Source organism: Lissotriton helveticus, chromosome 9 (genome assembly GCF_964261635.1).
Source record: "Lissotriton helveticus chromosome 9, aLisHel1.1, whole genome shotgun sequence".
Taxonomy (NCBI): Eukaryota; Metazoa; Chordata; class Amphibia; order Caudata; family Salamandridae; genus Lissotriton; species Lissotriton helveticus.
In genome coordinates this window covers 1,080,488,143-1,080,515,324 of record NC_136070.1, presented here as the reverse complement: position 1 = coordinate 1,080,515,324, position 27,182 = coordinate 1,080,488,143, and the positions used below count along the sequence as shown (strand labels likewise).

General features: G+C 41.8%; 1 protein-coding gene across 1 annotated transcript in view; it reads right to left on the bottom strand.

Moving 5' to 3' along the window:
- The window catches only part of LOC144783370 (TATA element modulatory factor-like), a 131,408-nt gene that overhangs the window by 71,407 nt on the left and 32,819 nt on the right, over positions 1 to 27,182 (bottom strand). The window contains exon 2 of the mRNA XM_078662376.1: positions 18,340 to 19,577. Coding sequence (XP_078518502.1) covers positions 18,340 to 19,577 — 1,238 coding nt within the window. The remainder of the gene's footprint in view (positions 1 to 18,339; positions 19,578 to 27,182) is intronic.

Sequence of the window (27,182 nt, the reverse complement as noted above, 5' to 3'; positions counted from 1 at the left end):
CGTTATTGGTGGCGTGGTTTATACCAGCAGACTCACCGATATGTCCATTGTTGTGACATTTGGCAAAAAATGTCAAATTAAAATGTGTCGTGACCACCTCAGACACATCTTTTTATTTCCAATCAGCCTTGTGGCTGTATTTACCATGATCACTGCGATCCTCTTATATCCGATAATGCTTTCAAACATATTTTGGTTGCAGTGGATTCTTGCACTAGGTTCCTCTGGGTCTGACCACAGCGCTCGGTTCACACTCGCACTGTTAATCAAAGATTTGAATGTCTTTGTCGGAACTTATTCCTGTGGCACTTTCCATTCAGACAAGGGTCTGGCTTTTGCCTCTAAGGCGTACTGAGATTCGAGGATGTCAATGGGAGTGCAGGTGCATTTCTTGACTTCATATAGGCCCGAGGGAAACTCTGTTGTGGATTGGATGAACCGTGACTTAAAGCAATCTTTAACCTTAAGGGTATTTTAGGTACGGGCCGTGGCTGGTTAACTCATCTTTATTGGGTTCAACGTGCTCTCAACAACCTTCCTTGAAGATCTCTGGATGGGGGGCTCCGTACGAAATGCTCTTTGGCATCAAGATGTTTGTTTCAGACCTTAATGGTCTAGACGTTGTGGCGGCTGCCACAACCTTTGACATAGACAACCACTGTATTGTCTTACAGGATCTACAAAAGGGTTATGGCTTGCTGGCTAAAACCCATATGCCTCCGACTCCGCCTTCTGATGCAGCGGCTCGGATTCCTGTTTTGGGCTGGCATCCTAAAGTTGGTGATCTGGATCGTGAAAAGGTGGCGAACAATAAAGAATTTGGTCCCTTCTACCATGCTCCTGTTCCAGTGCTTGGTCTTCAGGGTACCCTAACTGTGATTTTACGTCCACTTCCGGAATACAAAGAAATTTGTTGTTTCTAATGAACATGTCAAGTTACACCATTTGGATAATACTCAATAGTATGCCTCGGGGTCTCTCCAGGCGCAATATTCCTTTACAGCCTGTGAGCTCCGTTCCTACTAATTATCCCCGGCTGCCGGAGGGGGATGTTGAGTCTTCAGTTGACCTGGTTTACCATAGCCACACTCCACAATGCATATTGTCTATTCTGATCAACCCCTCGAGGCCCTTTCGGGAGTGCAAGCCAAATGTTTACATCCAGAATCCTAGCCTCCATTATTCCGGCGGAGTTATTCTGGTTACTATATCGATTTAGATAATTTCTCTTCAGACAGTTCTTATTTATCTTCTGTTTTAACTCCACCACCTGCGCGGATTTGTGTTTTTATCTCCTGGTTACAACGCACTTATCTGGTTCCACCTTGGATTTATATCTGGATCGCATTTTCCATGGTGTTTTTGTTCATGTGGATTGGATTTGTGACTGTGTTTTCCTTTTTATTACTGGCCACCACCTCCCAGAACGTTCTGCTACAGAACTTGTTAACAGGGTTATGGCCCCACATTCTTCCTCACATAAAATGAAAAGAAACCAGTCCCTCATTAACATTTCAGCAGTCCCAGTCACTGATGGAACTGTATGATAAAGTACTATTCGAAGTATTCGGTCCTACGAAGACCGTACAGATACCATATGTATACCGTGTTTCCAGGGGTGATGTGATAGTGCCCAGGTTGCAACCGGATGATTAGGATCTTGATGCTGTAAAATTCTATGTTTTTTTAATTACAATATTATATTGTTTTTGACACTGAGGAATTATATTTAAATTATGCTAACTATGCCGATTTGTTCAGTTATCAACATTATGCAGACCCTCCAGGATTTCGCGGTTTGCCGCGAAATTGGTACTTTTGTTAAAATGCCGCGATTTTAACAAAAGTGCCCACGAAATCCAGACAAAAGGAGGCAAACATAACCAGTGCTACTTGACTTGTGAAATATTCCATTATGGAGTATATATGCTACAATGAGCAAACAAAATATCTTGTACAAACAGGCTATTATATAGTGTGCTTTATGACCAACATTCATTTATTTAATGCCATCTATATGTTGTTGTTTTTTAAACTATGTATTTTTAAATGTGCTGTCTGTTACCTGGTTACTTCTAAATAATAAACTTGCATAATGACTATTTCGAAGTAAAGAGAACAAATGAATAAACCTTGGTGTAGCTATCAATTCTTGTGACAATGGGGGATGACTGCTATGCACCACTTTGGAGACAACTGAATATAAATGTTCAAGACGAGGCGTCACTATAAGCATTAATTTGAAATCCTTTGCAGTGTTTGTTTACAGGGTGGTGTTCCTTGTAATACCCATGAAGCACGAGAAACCCTAAGGAGGGTAAGTTATGCTAGGCCACAACTCACTAAGTGTGATATTCACTTTTTCTACACATGGGGCACTCCACGATTTTTTTTTTTTTTTAAATACTCATTCCAGAGGTGTGCCGATAGAGGCACATATTTTATAGCAAACACTCTAAGATGAATAAAATATGTATACTATTCTTTATATTCAGGTATTCTTGCTTCATTACTCTAGTATAAGAGTGGTAGACCTCATCACTAACACCTAGAGTGTCACACACACTGTTGATAGCAAGGCTAAGCCATAATACACTACCCTGAAGAGGCATTTGACCCTGTTTGGCACCTGAAGAGGCTGAAATATGTTGGTAAATGGATGCGAGAATCAATATATTTAGTAAACATCCAAATGTGATTCCTTTTAAGTATACCAACAGTACCCTATAAATAAAGAGAAACATACTCTGGGTTTCCCACTAGGTATTTTTAGTTACTGGATTCTAGCATATTCAGAGATTCTTATTAAGAACTCCCATCAGACCCGGCATCATACTATTTTGAATTGGCTCACCCTCTTTCGAAAAAATATATGCTTACTCTGACCAAGTTAATATATGCATCCCTTTTCATTGATAACTTAGCCCTGAAAAGATATGATTACTGGAAGGACAATATTGACTTGAAATCAGTATGGGGCACTAAATCATGGCAAGTCCTAGGTACAGAATCACTTTTCCGTGCATGTCTGATACCTACGCAAATTATCTTTCTTAATTACCCGGTTCAACAGACTACTTGTCTTGGATTGGCTAAAATTAAAGAACTGCATACTCCCACTAGCCCATCTGTGGCCCTTTTTTTAAAAATAATTTTCACTCTTATACAAATTACATGGAAGACCAACTAAATAGTATGATCCTAAATGGTACATTTAATTGTTCTATGATAGCTCCAACAGGGTGGTCATTAAGGCCTTTGAACACGAATGTTAGTTATTTTCATTTCATGAACATTACTTCTGGGTTCAGATTAAGTAGATCTGATCCACGTTACCTACAAATGACGCATTGCAATACTATTACTACTTATTCCGTAAGTAAATTTATGTCAACAATGGTTACAATATTCACATTGTCTGCAGTGAAACAACATCTCTCTCTACTATCCGAAGATAAACCCTTATCTGATTTCCTTTTGGGTCCAAAATCCCCACGTTTGAAATTATTTATTTATGCTGTATATAAAGAACTTTGGAAATTGTTGCAACTGGAAGCTGCAGTAGGTTTACGCCAAATTGAACAAGATAATTTAGATAAAGTGATTGCTGTTGTCGACAACAGTATTAATACATTATCATCTCGTATTTATACTTTAGATAACATTGTTAACATCTGTAACTGAGATGGTACAGAATTAAGTACCTATCTTGCATCATGGTCAGAATCGGCTCAGATCAGTTATGCAATTTAGTTGGACACTGCAAACACTTAAGAATGGGCATTACCTAAATTGTAGCACATTGTTCTTGCCATTTAATTTAACACTTAAACAACAATCCATGGCTATGAAGGATGCCAGTAACACCATGTTACATATAGAGAAACTTGAACAACTTCCCTTCACTGTAGCTGAAACTCAACACGGGGTTATCTTGTTGCCCATCTCGAAGTTTCAGTTCACTGCCTGCATGAAACACTTTCCAGTGAGTAGATATGAAGTCCTTGGGAGAAGCTACATACATGAATTTTGGTTTCTGCCCTTTAGATATTGTTGTCAAAGAGCAGAGAGAGATGGATTCCTAACAGGGGAAGGGTGCGACTCCATTGCCAGTCATTCACTTGTGTGTCAACAGGTAAAAATCGCAGCGCTTGTATTTTTTCTACCCCCAATTTGGCTAGTTTTTTTAAAGTAACTCCAGTTTCAGCAATAATTTCACTCGCGCTGCTTTCAAACGGCAGTTATCTTGTCCTTAACAATCAGGACTGTTGCGGTCTGTGGGCAGGAATCCTGTACGTGGTATCGGTTTCCCAGGAAGTTACTTGTTTCCCCTTCCACATGGGAGTGTACATAGTTTATCATGGCCTTCCATTCCAACTTTGAAAACAGATTTCAATGAGCTAAGCAGACCCAAAGCGTTATTGTTTCGACTAGAAGTGGCTCTCACTTCAGCGTGTGAGACCTTCGAATTGCAGGTGGCGAGAATGTCTAGTGAAATACAATCATTGTTAAAAAAAAAACCTACATTTCTGGAAATTGATACATCAGATAATTAATGCGTCTGATAACAAGGGCCTGACACACTTTTTTAAACTTGTGGGCTGGGGCCTTGTGACATCATTTCAGACTATTTTTGGAGGAATCCCTGCTTTTTTTCTCCAACATATTCGGTGGGTTCCGCTGGTGCTCGTCTTAATTTGCTGCATCATCGTGCTGATTCTTCAATTCCGCAATGGCTGCTCTGTTTGTGGCTCTGTCCGGACAGGTATCGCTGCAACTATACCATGAATGAATCTTAAAACTTTTTGGAGAGGTGCCTTTAGACGCTCTGGATGCCGATTTATGTCTAACCTTCCACTATGCTTACTTCACCTGTGTACAACCTGGTTCTATTGCATTCGGTGCCCCTTTCAATAGGCCCTGGATATCTTCCTGGCTACACCACCTCACACTGCCCTGAATTTCGAACTGTTGATGGGTTCCTTAGTGGCCCATAACCAGGACTGTTCCTTGGGTATGCGGCTTGTGTACAACCTCGCGGTGAGGTCTGTGGCTGGAGGTGATCCCTGTGCAACTGCACAGCGTCTTCGGGATCTCAGTTTCATAGCCTTATTGACAACTGAATATGGGGAGCACATTTGTTCCTTTGACCTGCTCAACTGGATGGCTGACATTTCTAAATCGGAAGGTTTGGATTTCTTACTGGAATCCTTGTCTTTTCACTTGGCATCCTATAACCTGGGTAGTGGCGATACGCTGTAATTGGATACAATTTTCACTACAAATCTTTTCTTTCATTTTGGCCATAGTCCTTACAACAGAGATGTCCTACAAACTATGTTGAACGCTTTGGTTCAGCTTATCACCAGATTTCTATCATTATTTTGGTGCTACTACCTGACAAAGGGGAGGGTGTCATATGGCCCATGCAGGTCCATTGCCGTTTTCCCTATGTTAGCATAATCCTGTTGAAGACGGCCTTATGTTTTGCGCACGTTACTATACAAACGTATTTTGCTTTGCGCCATGCTGAACTTTCACAAAGAACCTGCTGTTGTTTTCACGTTCTGTTCTTTCCTGGGATTTAGTCTGAACACTGTAGACAAGGTCAAACAACAGTGCACCTTGTTTTCTGTTCTGGTCAAGCCCTAGCACCTAGACAAAAAACACAAATGCAGCTGTGTTTTGGGGACACGTAATTTGTCATATAGGTATGCACAAATAGGTAACAACACACTTGGAGCGGGATCTTTCCAGGGAAGAAATCGTGAAAGCACCTGAGATGTATAACTTTCCTCTGTGCATGCTAAGGTACGGGTTCTGCTGCCAAAACCCATAGATCTTCTGATATATATAACCACTTTCCTTCTGTAAAAGGGGAGGCGGTTAGGCTACCCTGTCTTATATGATCACAGCTCCTTTTAAGACTTATGGGCCGATTCCGATCTGGGTCAAAAGCTCTCCGACCGAGCCGGATCCGTAGTATTTTCCGACCGAGCCAGAGTCCTGCAGTCCGTCCGAGCAAGTATGATGCAGCCGCATGCTGCTGGACTCGGTTTGGTCGGACTCCCATAGAAGTCAATGGTAGCCAGTCGTACGACGCGTAAATGGGCTCCCATTGACTGAATTGGTACGTCTCACACAAGGGCGCCCCCTACAGTGGGTACGCCTCTGTGCCATCCGCACCGTACATGCCTGTGTTGGGTAGACCATTGCGTCTCACCCTGTGTCCAAAGTCGTAAGGCAGCGGGTGACAGGGGGTCCGACGCGGACCCCTAAAGACAACTTCCCGGACGTTTTGCGAGCCGGAAACTTCGGCTCGCACCAGCTGTCCGACGCGTGCATCGTACTGGCTCGGTTATAAATCACATTCATTGCACGGCACGGTTTACTTCCGGACGAGTCGTATGGAACGGTTCAGACCCGAAAACGACTCGGTCAGCGAATTTCACGCTGCTCGCATCGTACTTGCTCGTACAGCTGTACGAGTCAGGCAGAAAACACGCGTACGGCTTCTTACTTTTTCCAGCCGGATCGCGTTCGTTGCCTTCCTGAGCGGGATCGGCCCCTTAATGACTACTTACTATGCTGACCGTATTTGTGTTAGGCATTTTCTTACTCAATGTGGCACGTATACTGCATAGAAGAGCACAATAGTTAAAATATTTTTTTTTTTACTTTTCTCGTGTCTCATTCAGATTTTATTGTGGACTAGTTGGAGTGTGAGAGCGTAAGGGTGTGTCCTGCAACCGTGATTCCTGAGAGGGTCGGGAGTGTTGTGTTCTGGGGTGTGTTAGAAATGGGGGTCTCTAGTTAGCAGAGGTAGGTACCATTGTCCAAATAAGGACCCTTGCTTCTAGTCAAAGATACACACTTTAGATAACCCCTGCTCACCCCCTGTCTAGCTTGGCATGAGCAGACAGACTTATCCCAAAGGCAATGTGTAAAGTATTTGTACTCAAAACACACAGTAGTACAGTGATGGCACCACACCAGTTTAGAAAAATAAAGTATTTTTATCTACACTCAACAAGACCAAAACGACAAAATTCTAACATACATGTAATAAGAATATGACTTTTCAAAGGTTTCAAGTTACTGGGTCCATAGAAAACTATGGAAGCGTGATTCTACACAAAGTACCTGTAGATGCATAAAAATTCACAAGGCCAAACAACCGCAGAGATGTGTGTCGAAACAAAGAGATGCATCAGTTCCTGAGTCCTGGGGGAGGGGATGCAACAGTTCTGTTGCACGCAAGAGAAGTGATGAGTTGACTCGCAGACGGTTCTGGTCCGCGGGTGATGCGTCAGGAAAACTTGCGTTACAGGTGCGATGCATGGAAAATCCAGGATGCGTTGGCGATCAATGTGGTGGTGACAAGTGTCACAGGGTCGGTTTCTTCAGCCCTGATCCCACAATGCATCAGTTCTTGCAGCCGTGACAGGCGCTACATCGCTTCGGCAGCGGCGATGCATGGAGTTACTTCTCGCAGGGCGGTGCTGCCTCGGGAAAAACAGCCACAAGAAGAGCGATGCGTTGATTTCTTCAGTTCTTTAGATTTCTTCCAGCTCCCAACAGCAGGAACAACCTCCAGAGGCCCAGAACTGGAACAGGCATCTACTGGCTTGTCTGAACCCCCAGCAGCAGAGTTCAGGGGAGCTGGGGGTGAAGTATTTGTGTCCCTGAGACGTCAGAACAGGAGGCCAGCATACATAGGCCCTTGGAGTTTCTTCTTCAACCAGGTTCAGAGCAAAGTTCCAGTATTTGTCCTTTCATTGGCAACAACAGCAACTGCATGCCAACTCCATACAGCAAAGGGGCAGCACTCCTCCTTACAACTCTTAAGCTCTTCTCCTTGGCAAAGGTTTCTCATGAGTACAGGAGTGATCTAAAGTTCTGGGGTTACGGTCTACTAATTATACTCCATTTTGTCTTTGTTCTCTTTGTGCAAGGGTCTCTGAGCCCAGCCCAACCCAGTTCTATCCCCACTGGTGCAGTGTGACCACAGGAGGTGGAGACAGTATTGTGCAAGGGAGACAGGTCCTATTCAGCTGCAAGGAAATCTCCCCCCACTACTGTAAATGCAGCCAAGCCCCATTCAGCTCAGCTCGGAGTCATCCAGGAAAGGCCAGGCACAACTCAGCACTCCGGTGGCTTTCTATAGTGAATGTACATCCCAAGGCCCTGTCACTCAAAATCCAGACAGTCAATCCACAAACAGGCAGAGGCACATAGAATGTTTAAACAAGAAAAAGTCTACTTTTCAAAAGTGGCATTTTCAAACACATGATTTAAAAACCTTCTTTACTAAAATATGTTATTAAAATTCGGAGTTCAGAGAGCCTAAACTTTATTTCTCCATCTTGTCCCAATGGGAAGTTATACTTGTAAAATGTTACAAAGTACCTCCCGTTCTATCCTTTTGGACAGGTAGCCTTTCAATAGTGAAAAATAACATTGGCAGTATTTCACTATCAGGACTTGTCACGCACACCAGTACTTGTCCTACCTTTCACATAAACTGCCCCCTGCACTGTACCTTGGGTCTACAATAGGGGTGCCTTACATGTATGAAAAAAGAAGGATAGGCCTGGCAAGTGGGTGCACTTGCCAGATCGACATGGCAGGTAACAACTGCATACAGACACTGCAGTGCCAGGTCTGAGATACCTTCTCAGGGCTACTCAAGTGGGTGGCACAATCAATGCTGCAGGCCCACAAGTAGCAATTGATTTACATGCCCTGGCACACTCAGTGCACTTTACTAGGCAAAGTGCCCAAAGCGTCTAAGCCAGCAAAAACGAAATCCAGCATAGCATCAAAAATACAGGAGGGAGAGGCAAAAAGTCAGGGGAAACCACACAGAAGATGCCAAGTCTAACAGGGTGTCTAATCACTAGTTCCTCTGAGAGTGAATAGAAGGGCAAGTGAGAAACTATAGCTAGACAGTCCAGGGCTTATGGGTACTCGGGTGGTAGGATGACTCAGTCCCTCCCAACTAAGGTTCTATGATCCCAAGCATAGTTCTGTGACTCCGCAGAATCCCTGCAACACATATTACACCAAAACAGCATCAAAAATGGTAAAGCATAATTCCAACTGATACAAAATAATTTCCATAAATTGGGGGGGGAAATTACACTACCAACAATACAAAAATTGACTAATAACAATTAAAGATTTAAATTGTTAAACACAAAGGCATCAATACAATAGGAAAGTGCTAGCAGATACTTAACTGACAGGAGCAGCAAATAAAAGAGGAAGATGGCTTCTGCACTCTGGTTTATATAGACTATAGTGGAGTTCTAATTCTGGAATTCTAAGTGTGCTTGAGAAATGCCTTAAAAAGCAGCAGTTTGGAGTGGCAATAAAAGTTTATGCTTAATGCTAGCCCCCGGTCTTGACATGAAATCCTGAAATATTAGACTTCTAGTTATCAAAACCATAGCTTTGTAGTTCTACTTACATAACAAGTTGTATTTCTTTTTTTTAAGCGAGACTCTAACATTCAACTGGTGACACTTCAGGCATAAAGATTTAAGTTTCTCAGATTTTAATATCTATAGGCCTGAACATAACAGACAATGTAGCAATGATTGGTACCCTTATTATACGTTTGCACGAGGAGGTAAACACAAGTGCATAACCTTTAGATAGTCTTGGAACAAAATACGGTTGCTTCTCCTTTGCTTCTCCTTTGGACAACCTCACGAAAAGTTGGCTTAATCCAACCAAGTAATACCACATAGATCTCTTTGGAAAACGTGTGGATATGACCAGGAAACATATAATCTGTCCCTGCTACCATAACTCTTCATTCTGATATTAAAGATTTATAACAGTATTAAAAGTAAATATATAACAGTATTACAACACATAATCACATTAGCAAACTCTTTCCCCCCAGAATGGAAAAGGAGTACATTTCCAATGTAAACACATGGGGACTGTCTACAAAGAAAAATCAGCACTGCTCCATCTCGAACAGTGCAAAAAGAGTTTCAATTATCTGGGATGGGGAATTTCAAGAAGCATATTTAAGACAAAGGGTACTGCACTCCGTTAAATATGTTGATCAGGTATAAGGGATTGCTCCATCTGATGTACACAACATAGAAGACACTCAATAAACAAAAAACAAAAGACCTACTGAGTTACAACCAGAGTAGTAAAAGGATTTGAAATCCTCCACTGCAGCTAAGTTGAGATCAGCATATGGCCACAGCAAGTGCCTATTCCGACTCTATCTGAATCAGATAAAATACTTTAAAAATATACTTACAATCAAACCTAACAAAGTGGTATCAGAAATTCCTTGCTACTTTCAACATGTTCTGAAATGATTGGGACAACTGGACCGCTGGTGCATTAATACCCCAAAACAGTATTTGCTGGGACACAATAACGAGAATAATTAAGGAAGTCAAGCTTCTGGCGTTACTAAAAACATTTTTGTCCTGTTGGTAGATGATTATGATGGAGACTCATGTCTCATAAGAAATAAAACCTCTGAACAAATTAACAATTGTTAGAAGTGACAAGGCTAACATACAGCCACTCTGAGGGCTGAGGCCAGTTGGCTAACCTTGTCCATTAAATGGGAGTGGGACATTTTGTTGTAGAAAAATGTCTCTCTCTCTTAAGAATACATAAAAAATATATTAACATGCTTGGATTAATTACAAAGTAAAAAAGGGAATAGATTATATGATTTTGAACCTCGAAACTTGAACTCACAAAAAAAAAGAAAAATCAATTTTTGTTGGACCTTTGCTACTTCATGCAGCAACAAAAAAAACTTTCAGTGTATAGAAATGCTTTACAAATAAACTACAATCAAACCATCAACAAAATTATAGTTTAGCATCTGGCACGGGTTGCTGGTGACCGTTAAATGTGGTGGGGCATAAGGGCAACCATGAGTTTGCCTGCGCATTCAATCGCGGAGATGGAGCCTTTTTGTTTCAAGGTGGGTTTGGCGGTTCCTACATCTTTGAATTTTTTGTAAAATAGTGTGGTAAAATGTTGAAGTTTTCACACCCATTGCCATTCTAAACATAAATGATCTCTTGAGGGTGAGGAAGTGTCCAAAACACCCCATTTGTTTGTGTACATGAAAATAATTCTTCACATGAACACAATGTTTTCCACTGGAAGAGAATATTTTGCAGTCTTTTTCACTGTAGGTGTGCTAATGATGTTCTGCTCTGGCAAAAACCACACTCAAAGTTGGAACTGAAGAAAGGCATATGCCAAGACATCACACCTCTCACGTTTGTGAATCATAAAAAGAAAGAAAAAATAATACAGCTAAACAAATCAACTTGTTTTATGTGCATTACCCACCCACTAGTTAATTGGTTCTAAACATGTCGCAACCGTTTGTTCATAAAATGGTAAGAAACACGCACACACTCCCTTGAAAAATGTAAGTACATGTCAAGAAAATGTGTGTTATGGTGACTATGCACATTCTGAAAACACCAGATATTAGGTGTTGTGCACGTAATTGCTGTATTTTATACACTGAAATATCAACGACCAACACGACCTTTCTCCTCTTTGTGATTTGATCTTCTCTGTAATGACTAGGGTTTTAGGCAAATATGTTGGGGAAGCCACGTTTTGGGGTAAGTTTAGAGATTGGGGTCTCACTACTTAAAGATTTTGAAAAAGGAATACCACCACAATCCCTCCAACTTGCCAGCTTATCAGACCGAGACAGAGAATACACATCCAGCATTCGAGCACTGCACTTCCAGACACTCCGTTGGGACACCAGCCTCAGTAGGGATTGATTTCCTAATGATTGGCATTATTTAGCTAATCGTCAATGTCAAAAGGGACTTTTGCCTGTCACACCGCAAGGGTCCAAGGGTTGGCTCACCAGTGACAAGTACCTAGGTGGTTCTGCAATATGCCACCAGATTATGCTTTAATTTATTTTATGAAGAGATTCAACTATGAGGGAGGTGAACTTACCCCCTCTCTTTTAATGGAATGCTTATGCTCTGAAATGGGTCTTATCAGGGGTCAAGAACGAGGATCTGAAGAGCTGCTTTTTTACTGAACTGACCTGGTGGCGTGGAGTGGCCGCCCTCAGAAGTCAGTGTCTTTCAAAGTGCTCCAGGGTCTACCGTGGACAGACCTCAGAGGTGCTCCCTTCGCCTGCATTCACAGCTGATGTGAAGACGCTCCAGTATTGTTACGGACGTTAGTTCCATTGCTCGCGCCACCGGGAGACTATCTCGCCTCCTTTGGGGCACCGAACACGCCACTGGACTGACAGCCAATGCAGCCACCCTAAATCGGGCACAGAAAAATTCACACAGCCCCCTGCATTGATGTATTCCATCTTCCTTACCTTCTTACTGTGACGTGCCCTTACCTCACCGAAAAGCAATTGCCACACACAATTATTGTGCTGCAGCAACTCAGATGGTCCTATGCAGCTTACACTAGGCATTTTTATTCTCAGACACCAATTAAATCCTGATGATGATGATCCACAGATGTGTAAGTGGGATTGAAACATCACCGACGCACAGTACCATATCTTTCAGAAATGCTTTTAATGTGATAGTATTGGTACTCAATCAATTGTGACCAAAATTGCTCATTGCATTTATGGTCACTACATTAATGTCTGAGCCTTTCAGTTGTTCCTTCTTTTTCCCACTCCCTTATCCTTGTTTTTCTTTTGTGTTAAATAACTAAAGAAATACTTGCATTTTTTTCATTCTGTAAATGTGTTGACATAGAATTTATTGTTCCTCTATGTCCGCTATTTAGTCTTTAAATTGTACGAAGGGACCACCTGTTCCTTGATTGATACCTGTAACCTGTAACCATGGTCCCTTGCATAAGTTTGGGTTCCATTGTTCATGATACCCCAGTGTCCGTGTGAGCCTTACCGCTTTCCCAGCTTATCACAGAGTGAAGTGCGTTCAGCAACAACTGCTGATAGCATACCACCCCGTGACAAGTACAGTATCTGGCCAGTAGTTACTGGTTGTGTTTTATTACCCACATTCTGAAGGTTCTGACAGTGGCCTGATTGGCCCTGTCTTGTATATAATCCCTGTGAATTTCTACCTGATGCCAGTTGGCGCATTGTATATTGTGTGATTATGATGCTAATGTGTTTTGGATAATACAAAGGGTATTTTGTATATAACCTGTGTGGAGTTTCTTTTGTAGTGTGCCTAGTGTGTTGCTGCTGTATGTGTGTGTTGCGCAAACGCTTTACACATTGCCTCTGGGATAAGCCTGACTGCTCGTGCCAAGTTACCAAGGGGGTGAGCAGAGGTTATCTTCAGCGTGTAACTCTCTTGCCCTGACTAGAGTGGTGGTTTCTGCCTGCCTGGCTTGGGTGCAAGCCCTAGCCAACCAGAAATCCCATTTCTAACATGCACCTCCGCTGATTAACACACAGCCTCATAAAGAACAGGGCTTAAGCTTTTTCCAATCAGCGACAGTACTGTGTATCACAGGTGGGTGTGGCACTATAGCATCACAGGACGCAAAGGTTCTGAGCTGACATTAGATAACCCATAAAAAAAAGCGACGAGGGCACATGCGCACAAGCACATTTGTCTGTGAGAAGGGTCATGACTCTGGTTGACCCTCAGAGTGAGGGTCAGATCGATGGCTAATAGGCACACTGCCTGTAGTAAACATTGCATCTGATGGGGAAATGTGGCCTGTTTATTTTTCCTGTTTTAAAAACCCAATAAAAGATTTAAAATTTAAAAACAAATAAGAGGCAGGAAATAGAGGAAGGGCCTGAGCCCTGACGCTCTTATTAATGAGCTACTGCTGCCACCTAGGTAGCTGAATTGTCCCACCTACTAACAGAACACAACTTAGGTCAATATTGCCCTCACCTTTTAATCAACCACATACTCCTATTCAACAGGACCAGGCATCAAGATGGTTTTGCCACCACAAGTAGCTCTATAGGGTAAACATTTTCTTTTTGCACAATAGAAGAGTAAGGTGGAGATAACATTTAGAAGTTAACTAAATGAGAAAGAATGAATCTCACATGATGGCATGGGCGATATAGTCGTTTGTGATTTTAAAATGAAAACATTTCTTTTTTACAAAAATAAACAAATCCAGTAAAGCACCATCACTATACTAAATATTTAATAAAGTCAATAAGCCATGCAGAAAACTTGAACTGCTCCTCCCAAGACCACTGAAAAGATATCCAAACATTAATGTTTCAGCATTTGACTATGAGATGGTAGCAAGCATGAGTAACTTAACAGAGTATCATAGTAATTTTAAATGAGTCTCTCTGATATTTTGAGATGGTCAAGTAGTGGCCCTTTGATGCCTGATGATTATGTGAGGAATACAAATAGATTTAAACATATTGCGAGTCCAATCTCTAACATTCTTCAGGTTATCTTTTGATTTACAATATAGTCCATAACTCTCAAAATATTCACAGGGATTAAAATTGATTAATGCATTTTAATTAGTTACGGTTTAAATATGTATGCCACTTACAGTAGGACTTATGACAACTTAAAGATATACCTCTATCACATGAGAAAAAACGAAAGAATGGAGATTTACCAGATCAACTAAAACCTCCAAACAGAAAATAAAAGGTATCCCATGATTTACTGGAGTTAAAATGATTACAAAACACGAGCAAAACCGTATGTTTAAAATAAACAGTGTTGAATTAAAACGGAGTAAAGGAGGGAAAAGACAGAGAATGCCCTTAATGTACCAAAAACATTGAAAAACAAGACAGCAAAATCAGAAATAAAGAACAAGGACCTGAAGGAAAAAAAGCACTGAGCATATGGAGATTAAGAGCAACAGCTCAAAACAGAGCAGCAGCCATGAACCTTCCACTCAGAAGTCTCAATGCCACCACACAGAAGACAGGAGTGGAAGAAAGGAATATGTTAGTCACTGAAAAGAGAGTTTGAAAAGATGCCATGCATATATTCTTAACCGAGAACAGGAGGAAAGTTAGAAATTGGGGCAGAGGATTTCAGGAATAGTGGAAGGGTTTGGCATTGAAGATAGGCAGAAACAAGTAATATGAGAAAAATGAGAGTAAGGAAAGAGACGAGGAAACAAAGACAATCACTTACTGCTTTTCAGACTGTTCCCCAAAGAATGGCCCAAAAGCCAATCTTTAGAATAATTAAGAATATATGTAAAATATCCATAGTAGTTTTTACTACAACTGAATAGAAAACATGTATTGCACAATTAGGCATATAAACGATCAAGGGGCAGTCATTAAGAGTTTAGTAGAGCTGGGGAACAACCAATCCTGTGTTATTTTAATCTTTCTACTTTGTTCACTACTTTTTTTACCCCAAGGCCTTGTTCTTTCCAATGTTTGTTGTCTTTTTTATTTCATGTTTTGGTGCATAAAAGGCATTTTATGACTTGTGCTTCCTTTTCTCAGTTTTAACTCAAAGTTCCTTTTTTTAAATACAGTTTTGTTCATGTTCAATAATCATGTGTTAACTGAAGCAAATCATGGTATACGCAATTTTGTTTGGAAGATTGTCAGTTTATCTTGCAATGTGGTATTGTATAGCTTTGCTTTAGTTGGTTTTCAAACAATTATAAATAAAGCTACATTCATTAGCTTCAAGCAAATATATTGTCTAGTTATGTACTAGATTGTAAAACAAAAGACTATCTGATGGATAGTAGAGATTGGAGTAAAAACTGTTTTTGTCTTAGAGTAGACAGAGGCATCTGGGAACCACAGTATAACCGTCTACAATAGCAAACAGGAGAACCATTAAAGATAATAATACTCGGTTACTTGCGTAGACTAATCCAGGCACAGAAGCAGAGGTTGAATAGTAAAATAAAAAATAGACACATTTCAAAAAAAACTTTGTTACATTTCTCAGAGTAATACATAGTTTTCAGGCAGTAGCAAATCACAGGAAGAGAGTTTAAAACTGGGTACAAATCAATCAATCAGGTTTTTTTAAGCGAGACTACTCACCCGCAAGGTTCTCCAGGCGCTGGGGGTGGGGGGGGTGCAGGTTCCCGTCCTTCAGGGAGGGGGTCCGTCGAAGAGCCAGGTCTTGAGGCCTCTTACGTAGATAGGAAGCGATGTTGTCTGTCTGAGGTGGAGCGGTAGGGCGTTCCAGACCTTGGCCTGATCTGTTTTTTCTTGCATGGGACTAAGGCGAAGGAGAGCCTGGGCTGATCATAGGGTCCTTTGGGGTGCGTGGAATTTGAGTCGGCTGTTCAGATATGCTGGTCTGGTGTTGTGGAGGGCCTTGTGTGTGTGGATGAGCATCTTGAAGGTGACTCTTGCCTCGATTGTGAGCCAGTGGCGTGTGCGCAGGTGCTGCGAGATGTTGCAGTGTTTTGGCAGGTTGAGGATCAGTCTTGCGGCGGCATTCTAGATGTTCTGTAGCTTGTGGGTGACGTTTTTGTTTATTCCAGCGTAGAGTGCATTGCAGTAGTCGAGTCTGCTGGTGGCCAGGGCGTGAGTGACTGTCTGTCTGTGTTCCAAGGGGGATCCATTAGAAGGTCTTACGTGGGAGGCAGAGGGTGTGGAAGCAGGAGGACGAGACTGAGTTGATCTGGCGGTCCCATTTTGAGTTCGGAGTTCAGATGATTCCCAGGTTGCGTGCGTGGTCTGTGGGGGTGGGCGGGTTTCCAAGGGCGGGGCCACCAGGTGTTGTTCCAGGCGTCGGGGTTTTGGCCCATGATGAGTAATTCAGTCTTGTTGGTGTTTAGTTGTAGGCAGCTATTTTTCATCCATTTGGCGACAGCTTCCATGCCTTCTCGAAAGTTGTGTCTGGCAGTGTTGGGTTTGTTGGATAGGGAGAGAATGAGTTGGGTGTCGTCTGCGTATGACACAATGTGGAGTCCGTAGGTTTTGACTACGGGAGCGAGCGTAGCCATGTAGACGTTGAAGAGCGTCGGGCTGAGGGAGGACCCCTGAGGGACTCTGCAGGTGGTTGGTGTGGGGTCCGAGAAGAAAGGGGGGTGTCTGACCCGCTGTATTCTGCCGGAGAAGAAGGAGCTGATCCAGTCGAGGGTCTTGTCCCGGATCTCTGCCTCGTGAAGTCTGCATATTAGGGTGCGGTGGGAGACCGTGTCGAACGCCGCTGAGAGGTCGAGAAGGATGAGTGCTACTGTTTCTCCTTTGTCCAGTAGGATGCGGATGTCGTCTGTTGTGGCGAGGAGGGTGGATTCCATACTGTGGTTTTTCCTGAAGCCGGATAGGGAGGAGTCAAGGATGTTGTGCTTTTCTATGAATGTGGTGAGTTGGCTGTTGATGGCTTTCTCCAGGACTTTCGCACCATTCCTCCAACTCTCACTATTAAAATTCTTCAAGTAATCTAGTGTTCTATCCATTGGTCAAACTGGGAGGCCAAGAGGGATAAGCTAAATGTATGCTACTGGACTTGTAGTATAAACAGTATAATAAATGTGGACTATGGGTAGGCTAGAAGCAGCCTAGTTTATGTTCTCAGGAAGCTGCTCAAAAGTGTAGGTCTATTTTCGCAGTTTGACATCCCACCTAGGCTATGAGCAAAAGCCCATTGTGTCATGCCTGGATTATAAAGTCTCAGTATGATAACATATGCTGAGAGTCTCTATTCAGTAAGCATGCATAGTGTAGTTTATGCTACACAATTGACCTCATGGCACAAATATATGTCACGCCGCTACAGCGGGATGGAAGACCTTGGCAAATTATTGGGCAAAAACCAAGATTTTGTAGCTTTATCTGAATTGTAGTAGCGTTGGGCCAAAAGAGCTCTTTAGGAGGGTTCACAAACCATAGGGCTTTCTTCTAGTTAGAAAAAAGGTGCGTGAGTGACGATGTAGACTAGAGGGGCTGCACTGAAAAGCAATTACTGAATTTGGAAGGGGCAAGTCATCAATGGTAGCAGACTTTGTGGATAATGGATGTATTCTTGAATCCGACTGATTTGGAGACTAAGAACCAATGCTGATATGAGACAGATGGACTCTGTTCAGCTTCCTTTAATTTCACTTTTTCTTTTACTTACTTATGAGACAGGCTGCTTGCAGAACATTCTGGTCTTTTTGGAGAAACTTAGATCAAACAACAGAAAGACATGAATAGAAGCTGATATCTGGGACACAAAGACCAGTTAAAGATATAGTAAAGCTTGAGACTAATTAGCACCTCTACACTGGTAGACTCAAAGGCACAATGGTATTTTTCTTCCATTACCCGATAAGTATACACACTAACATATATATGAGCTTGAAATGCTGCTTACTGAAGAAAAGTAAATATACTATCTTCATGTTCATAAAGAGCATTTTCAGGAACATCATTACCTTCCAAGTGTCTTCATTTTCACAGGTGACAGAAATATCCTCTGTTTGAAATTCCTGTAGGTCTGCTACCAGTTCCCCGCTTTGTTTTTCATTAGTTTCAATAGGTAAAACTAGCAAGTCAGGCTGATCCATGTTCACGGGGGTTGCACTTCTTCCCATTTCCTCCATTTCTGCTTCTTCCACAACCTGGACCACCAGAGTTTCATTGCACTCATCATCAGCTTTATTTTCTAATGAATCACTTGAATCTGTTTTGGGTGCTGGTGGACTTACTGCAGCTGATATCAATGCACACCCCTTCCCTGATAGTTCATCATCTGAATTTATTTCACTTACACTCCGGCTGTCCATGGACTGTACACTAAACGAGTCTATTCTTTCAAAGGCATCAGATGAGGAGCAACTCTCTGTAAGCTTCGGAAAGTCATCCAAATTACTATATTCAGTACAGGCAGATGCAGATAAAAGTTGGAAGGAAGTCTGCATTAGGTGCAGACTTGATTTTGAATCCGTTGCCTCTTGTCTTGAACTTGCTGAGCTCTCACTAATTACACTGTCATGGTCCAACACCTCGATGTCACTGGTTGTGGATGTTCCTGAGGAGAACGTGCTAATTGGGGGTGAAGGGGTGTTACTTTGCCTATCTTCAGTTTTTGGCTCTTTCACAACCAGAACACTGTCTTTTGTCTCAGAAGGAATGGATGCAGACGGCCTTTTAAGTGCACTTCCCAGGTCATCCTCTCCTGGGCTATATTCCACATGAACATCTGTATTTAATACTTCTGCACTTCGGGATGACAGGGGAACCGTATTTACATTTTCGTTGTGCTGATCATCAGGTTTAAACAAATCATGATTTGGTTCAAAGTTTTCATAAGGTTCATCAGAAGTTATTATATGAGGTTGCACAGTTACAGAGGGCACGTTCTCTTTCAGAGTCTCTGTACTGAGCATTTCGGGCTGATTAATGGCTTCGGGTTCCTGTAAGGTGTTTGTAACATCTTCCTTTGGGCGCTGGGATTTACTTGGGGGTTTAGAAACCACTGTACTACTTTCAATTGTCTGAACATCCACTGGTGTTAGAAAGGCACTGAAGAAATTTTCTGATTCATCTACCACGGTTCTACGGACAGGCTTGGTGATAGCTGTAGTGGATGATACCATCTGTGTCTCAGAATCTTCATTCGAATGAGTCCCCCAATTAGAAACATCCCAGGTCCCAATCGAAAGACTACTTCCTAAAGAAAACAAAAAACACTTGATGAAGAACAAAACACAAATTGTTTTTCAATAAAAATTGTCAAATTATAGAATCTCAATGGCAGCACCATGGAAGAGCATGCCTATGTTATGCACCTTTCTTTTAGAATGCCTACCACATTATAAACTGATAAACACTGTCCATACACAGGAACATTTCAGGTAAATCAGACACCAGAATTTCTTTTTATGCAATGTTCTGTTTTGAACAGATTCAGTGAACATAGTATATTGTTCCAATGCAGCCTTCAGAAATCACAATAACAACTAAAGCATGGCCAGCATGATTCCTTTCTCAAGGCAGAACATTATAGATGTGGTCATCTTTAGTAAACTTGAAACAAACTGGTACCATTCATCCTAATAGAACTATATTAGTGGGCATGTCGATGTGAGAAACAATCAAATAGTTTGGCATTCCCATTGATATCGAATTTCTGTTTGTTCAAGAAGCACTAAATATCACAGCCATTTCAAAGGCAAGTTTTCTTCTTTTTGTTTCTAAAACTTTTATTTTGTCCATCTTCGTAATCGAAAAACAAATAGAGAACAATGGCAAAAAACAAATGAAAGAATATAACACTTGTATTGTAATGAAATTATAAAAGTTCACGGGGAGTGAGTCATACATAAGGCCCTATGTAACAGTCGGCCAAGAATTCCATGCACAGTTATAATCCTGTGGGAAGGCAAGGAGACAATCAGCTAGGAGGATTCAGTAAACTAAAATAACCGGTCACAAGAATTCCATGTACAGCAGCAAACTATGAAATGTTCTGACAGAGTCCTCCAGAATCATCATATTTATCAATTGGGCAGCATCTTTCAGCTGGTGCAGCAGATATATATCCAAATGCCTCTGGGCCTGGAGGCAGGGACGAGCTGCTCGACATAAGAATCAAGCTGCACATTACAATATAGTAAGTCAGTGAGTCAATGTTTTAATTTTTGGTGCTCTTCTTCCACTACATCTGCGAGCCACCAATCATTTTGATAATAAGAGGGATAAGGCCACACATTTTCTATGCATTACTGCTATATCCCCAATATATCCTAGAAGGGCTTTCAAGGGGTCTGGTCAGACTTCTTCTATTATAGCAGACAATGCAGTGGTGACCTCCCTCCAATACGAATACACAATAGTGCAGAACCAAGTCAGATGGAGGAACCCTTGCACAAAAACACATTTCCTGTGTGGTTGATGGGAAAGCCAAGAGTTGAAACTTTGAACATTGAAGAGTAATCATTTCAATTACTCAGGCTTTACTTAGTAGGTTAGCACGATCACAAAATAAAGAGGTAAGAAGTAAACTTAGAAAATACATCTGAAAACACATTGTGGGACTTTACACAGCCAGAGTTCAATCCAAACATTAAACACAATTATGCAAGTAACCCTCAATATTTCAAAGCAATTTAAAAAGCAAAAAACATAATTTTACATGGCCTCTTGCAGATTTTGCACCAGAAAAAACACAGACTGCACTGGGGAAGTCAGACAGATTCTTATTCACATAAATGTGATCCTATAATGTCAGCCAATCATTGTCATTGATGCCTCCTTACAACGGGAATATGCATATTTTGTGATGCAATGCTTAAAACTTCAATTTGTTAGAAAAGGAACACCAGTCTCAATGTTTTTTGTATTTTTAACAATATCTAAATGGGCAAAAAAATGTTGCCTGTAATATGAAAATACAAGAATTTAACAGTCTATTTGATTCTCCTTGCTTACCATTCTTCAAATACTCCTCTTATATCACTGATCGTACAAAACCAAAACAGAATTGCGGCCCAGTGATAAAGGAGTGTCTATATTCAGAATGGTTCTGTAGAAGGGCATGTAGTTCACAAATCTTTCAAAAATAACTATAAACACTACAAATATGGTTTACAAGGATTTGACAATCTAGTCAATATGTTGCAATTCCCAAAAAAGCTGAACAAAGTGAGAATTGTAGTTACAAGGAGGTGGGGGATTCACATGTTACCCAGTCAACTAACATCAGTCACCCAGAATAGTCATCAGATTTCTCTGCACATCTTTCTCTATGATTAGATGGTTCATTTGTTATTTCAGTGCATCACGTTAAAGAACGGACCTTAAATAATACAAGTATCGTGTAGTTCCTACCAATCTGTAGGACTGTGCATTATTCGGACAACATAAACTAAGGGCCTGGTGTCAGGATTGATTCCTTATACCACTGCAGGATATGTTGGCCTATAGACCAGCTAGCTCACAGTGCCACAGTAAGCCCCTCTAACCTACCAAGGAGCGAGGGGTTCTGGCAACCACTGAACATGACAGCCTTGACCCCTCAGGGATCGTGGAAACAGTACATTACCTTTCGCTCAGTCACTGGTGCTTACTTATTCTCAGAGAAATATACAGAGAATACACAGTGGAACGTTTTTAATACTATTTATTGAACCAACGTTATTCTTGCATAAAATAAGTGTGCTGCAATGATTAGTAGACAGAAGCAGATAAGCGTCATTACAAGCACCAACAGCGTAAATAGTACATATAGTTCAACCATGGTGCTAAACAATTGTATATATGCAGGCACATAAACAAAGCAGTAATCTAACGTACTCCTACTATGCGAAACTTGTAAATAGGTGTAAAGCCAATGTGTAGATAGCCCTGTCGCCCTGTGGATGAAGATAGTGATGACATTTGTCCGTATTAAGGAATGAGACCTTGATGTTCAGGGCGTTGTAATGATGTTTATCAACAGGAGGACAAAGTAATGATGTTGTAAGCTAGATGCAAAATAAGTTCAGTTTCAGAGAAACAAAGCCAACATTGTCGTGCATGCAAATGTATGCAAAACGTCACAGCTTGGAAATATTATTTGTGAGGACAATGTAAGAAATAAGCTGTTTCGCTAAATGGGCCTAACCCGGGAATATAACACCCACTCCTCATACTAAGGGTCGATATCTAAAAAGCCAACTAAAAAGCAGCAGATAGTTTTAAAAATGATAAACAACTACTCTTTAAAAGCATCTAAAAGCTGGATTCCCAATAAAATATGTAAAAGTATTATAAGTAATTATATTATTTGAGATCCCAAGCACTCAGAAAGCCATGGTGCTTAGAAAAAGAAAAAGCTGTTTTGGTACATTTTGTTTAAAAAAAGAGACCAAATTGTTCCCACATGGAAAAAGGCCAATTATTTGTGTGTTTCGAGTGGTAGACGCAACATTGTTGTTGCCCACATCTACAGATGTTCCCAGAGGCGCACCTTGTAGCATGTTTATGGAGCAAAGTGGAATCCATCCAGTTACCACAGCAGTAGCTCCTGGAGGCGTCGTGTCCCACAAGTTTCCGCAGAGCCGTTGTTCACATTCTTAGGAACTGAAGCATCCCAGGGTGGCTCTAAGAATGCATTCATCATCAATGGAACATGCTGGGGACAGCAATATGCATGGGCCTTTAAGGGGGTCCATCAGTACTTCAATGTCCAGTGGCGCAACCAATTCTGATCCGAGACATATATCCAGTACACATATGTGGCTGCAAAGCAGGCAGCAGAAGACAGGTTGTATGCAGTCAAGCCAGACCGACCTGAACAACAAGAACCAGTGCTCATCTATTTCTTGAGGCAGAGGTGTGCTGAAGGCATGTATCATGCGCTCACGGCAACACAGCACTAACAGTGCATTCTCCTTTCCGAGTTGAACTGGGACGTCCATTGCGGATCAGATAGACAAAAATCTGTATTCCCACCACAAGTAGCAGGACCAGCAAGAGGCCTCCAAAAACGCTTCCCAACACGAGTGTATGAAAGATGGCATGACTCTGAATATCGTCTGAAAGGTGCTAACCAAACCAGAACCGATACATTTAAAAACGTGCACTATTCCTTTTGTATTAGACATGTTAAAGATACGATGGACCAGCTCCCCAAAATGCAGAGGGAAGTTAGTGTGGAGTAAGGTCTCTATCTCAGACGAGGACCTTGCAACCTGGAGATCAAATGCCACTTTGGCTGAAGTTAAGACCACATCCTTCTGTAAAAGCATGGTTTGCAGTTGTGTTCAGGGAGTCAAATTTTAAGTTGGAAACATTTATCAAAGGCCATACCGCTGCTTCCCTAACTGTGCAGGCAGGTGGAATCAGTCCTGGTGTACAACAAGTAACTATGGAATAAACTGTCACTAGATAAGCGATGCCCGGGTCTATTCCGCAGCAATCTTGATCACTCCACATTAAATAGCTCCTATTCGCGAGCAGCCTGAACACAGGATAAATCACGGCAGCTGGGGAACCCTTCAGATAACAAGAGAAATGTCCTAGCAAACCAAAGAACCACCTAATGCGTCTTCATTTCGGAGCTACTAAGAAAACCATTTGTGTCCCCATTCCTGCATCTATACCTGAACGGTAATTCCCAATACTCATGCACATATCCTTCTCCTAGCACTTGATATCTGCCTACCTGTTGGTATTGAAGACAATATTGGTATTGGAAGGTCGTGACCGGTAGGGTGATGTAACCATGGACTATCCAGTAAGTAGATGGTGTCTCCACCACAGTGAAAGGTAATTGGTCTATTTTTTCAATGTGCAACATGGTATATTTCACTTCTCTACACGCCATTGGCATCCATTTTTTGTTAGATCGTATGCTAAAAACAGATTTGTACTGTTGATGTAACGCCATGACACGTGGCCAGAACGTAAAGTTTGTAACGTCCAGCTCAATATTACTATTGACCGGAATTGTGACTGTCCATGTTGTAATGTAGACATATTTTGCTCCATTATGTTAATTGCGGAAGACACTTTGTTGCGCAGTGAATGTATTCTGGATGATAAAGTGGTCATGCCGCTGTCAACCACAGCCAAAGCCTTTTCTAAATGAACCCTATAAATCTCATGCAATCTCTCAGCAGTTTCCTGTTGAGAAATCGTCCACAGCTCATTGTATATTCCGTACAAAAGGCTGCTTTTGACATGGGTTCTGGGAACCTAGTAAAAAATCCCTGAGATCTACGTAATCAGAAAGGAGGGAAACGTGTTGTTTCACCTGGGAGAGTGTTGAGGTCTTTAGCCAATCTAGGCATAACGTCCCAACACTATATGACGTGACCACCCCCGAGTGTTCTGTCTGTACACATCTTTGGTCAGGCCTATTGATCCAAAACCCTTTAGTGTTACCCAGGAATCTAGATTGACACCAATTTGTGTCCGCAGGCCAAAACAATAGGGATCCGATGAATTGAAAGAACCATTCCATATCATGGTATCTAGTGTATCCTCACTAAAGTGTGTAAAGTGCTGCCAATTCTTGAAATGTGAGAATGCGGGAATACGAGGTGCACTCAAATCTTTTCTTTTCACTATGCCTAGACATGAAGTTTGTTCAGGAAAATCATTTCATGTGGTATGAGCCATGCTCTAAATAAGGCCTCTGTCCCCTGAACCTGCCAATCTTTTGTCCCCCAGATTGATTCTGTGTCTATTGTGTATTTTCAAAAGTCGAAACTCTGTATAGACAGTTGGGAAATAAATTATCAGAGTATATCAGCTGGGTCTTTTTATTAGCATATTTTTCTTTGCAGGTGTAGGTGAGAGCCTGTAGTATTACGAAACTGGGTCTGATATTTCAAAACCTGAAAAATAAGCAAACTTCAGTGCAAAAGTCTTTGAATTACCTTTAGGCGCAGTGCTCCCATTGGTTGTCATTTTAAAAAGAGTGAGTGGAATACTGGCTTTATGTAAAAAATGGTGACCATTATGCTGGTAACAGAACATGCCTCCAAAATTTCTTGTACAATTATAATTCATAATTTCTAAATGCAGCCGATTGCTCTAAATCTGAAAGCAAATTATGCACAGTTTCAATGTCCCAATCATCAGAGAAAGTACTAGAGGTGATAATGTAATTTAAAGAAATTTTGAACAAATAAGGAATTTTCAAAAGTTTAGTAGGACCAAATACATCATACAATACCCTGTCCCATACAATTCCTTCAGGAACTGGAACTGCTGTAATGTTCACCAGGGACAAGTCTCTTAGCTCAGGGTGTGATGATGCATGTTGTTTAATGACCAGGTTCACAAGTTGTACTGCAGAGCGTTCTGGGAGAAAGCGTCCATTTAGAAGTAGGAAAAATAGAGTCACTATACCAGTCAAAAGTACCAGGAAAAGTAAGCCAATTGTAATCCATAGAGAACAACAAAGTAAGTATTTTTTCAGCCAAAAATAGAAAGCATAAGCTCGAAGCTTGAAAGAGAGAGCAGGGCTCGAAAAATTTACTCGCCCGCTCGCAAATGCGAGTCAATTTCTTTCAGGGCGAGACAGTTTTCAGGCCTACTTGACCGGCCTGGCGAGTGAGTTCTGTGGCTGTGCTAAAGTGCAGTGCTGGTAGAAGGCTCTAGAGGGCAGCTGGGTGAAATATTCATGAACTGCCGTGACCAAATGCGGGAAAAGCAAAGGTGTTGATTGGCTGATTGCAACTAGGTCTCAGTAGACCGAGCCCGCGTTGCAATCAGCCAATCAGATGGTAGCTAATCTCCGCACAGTTAAGTGTATGGGAGCATGTTTACACGTTTCTCATTGGCTGATTAACAATGAGCCACGGAAGGATAACTGCCTGACAAGAGTGTTAACTGCCTTTGCCAACCCCTGTACCCAAGACTAGAGGCAGGCAATGAACGACAGTGGCGCCCTAGCAGAGCAGAAGTTCTCCTCATGCACCTGGGGTGTTTAACCATGGTCCAGGGAGCCCTGTGAGTGGAGCTCTGCCCGTGAATTGAGCCTGCGCCTGCTGAGGACGGCTCGATATCTCTGCGGGGCCCTACGGTAAGTGCGCTTGGATGGGGACACAGCCGCCGGTCAGGGGCTCTTTCTCCAATTGCTGAGGGAGGGTGGCTTTGAAGGGGATTAACCCACAGCGGGGGCTATTGTTACCCGGGTTTTGTTTCAGACTTCAAGTCTTCTATCCTGGAAAAGCACAAACTTACCGGCAACGTAAATAAACCTACTTGAATAGAAATTAAGCATTAGGCATAATTATAATTAATGTGTGCGATCACATTGGCACTGCGAACTGCCTGCAATCAGAAGGTTGATAGTGCTCAGAGAACCAGAGCTAGATGAGGCACATGAGAAAGGTGTAGTTTGAGATCTCGAAACTGCAAAGCATTCATGAAATCTACTTAGAGGGCGGCACAGGCGGCCAGAGGGTACTCACTGCACATGCCTCGTTCAGTGGTTGCTCATCAAGGAGCCAGATGTCAGCGCAGAAAATTGTGTTTTCTCATATATTAGAAATTGGATTTCCCAGCTCTGAAAGGCGGGTGAAGTCGGGGGTGCACCCGCGGTATAACAGCAGAGAGGGTAAACAGCAGCCTACAATTCCCTGTTATTTTAATTAGAAAAATATTTACCTGCATAATACGATCTATAGTAAGGAAGGAGTGAACGGGTGGGTTGGCAAAGATAAAAGTGGTATAAATATAAGGAGGCTGCAGAAAAGTGAACAAGAACGAAAATATACGTGTACTTCAAATTGTGCAACCAACCACGTTAAACGCATATCTTTTTATTTCCCTGGGTGAT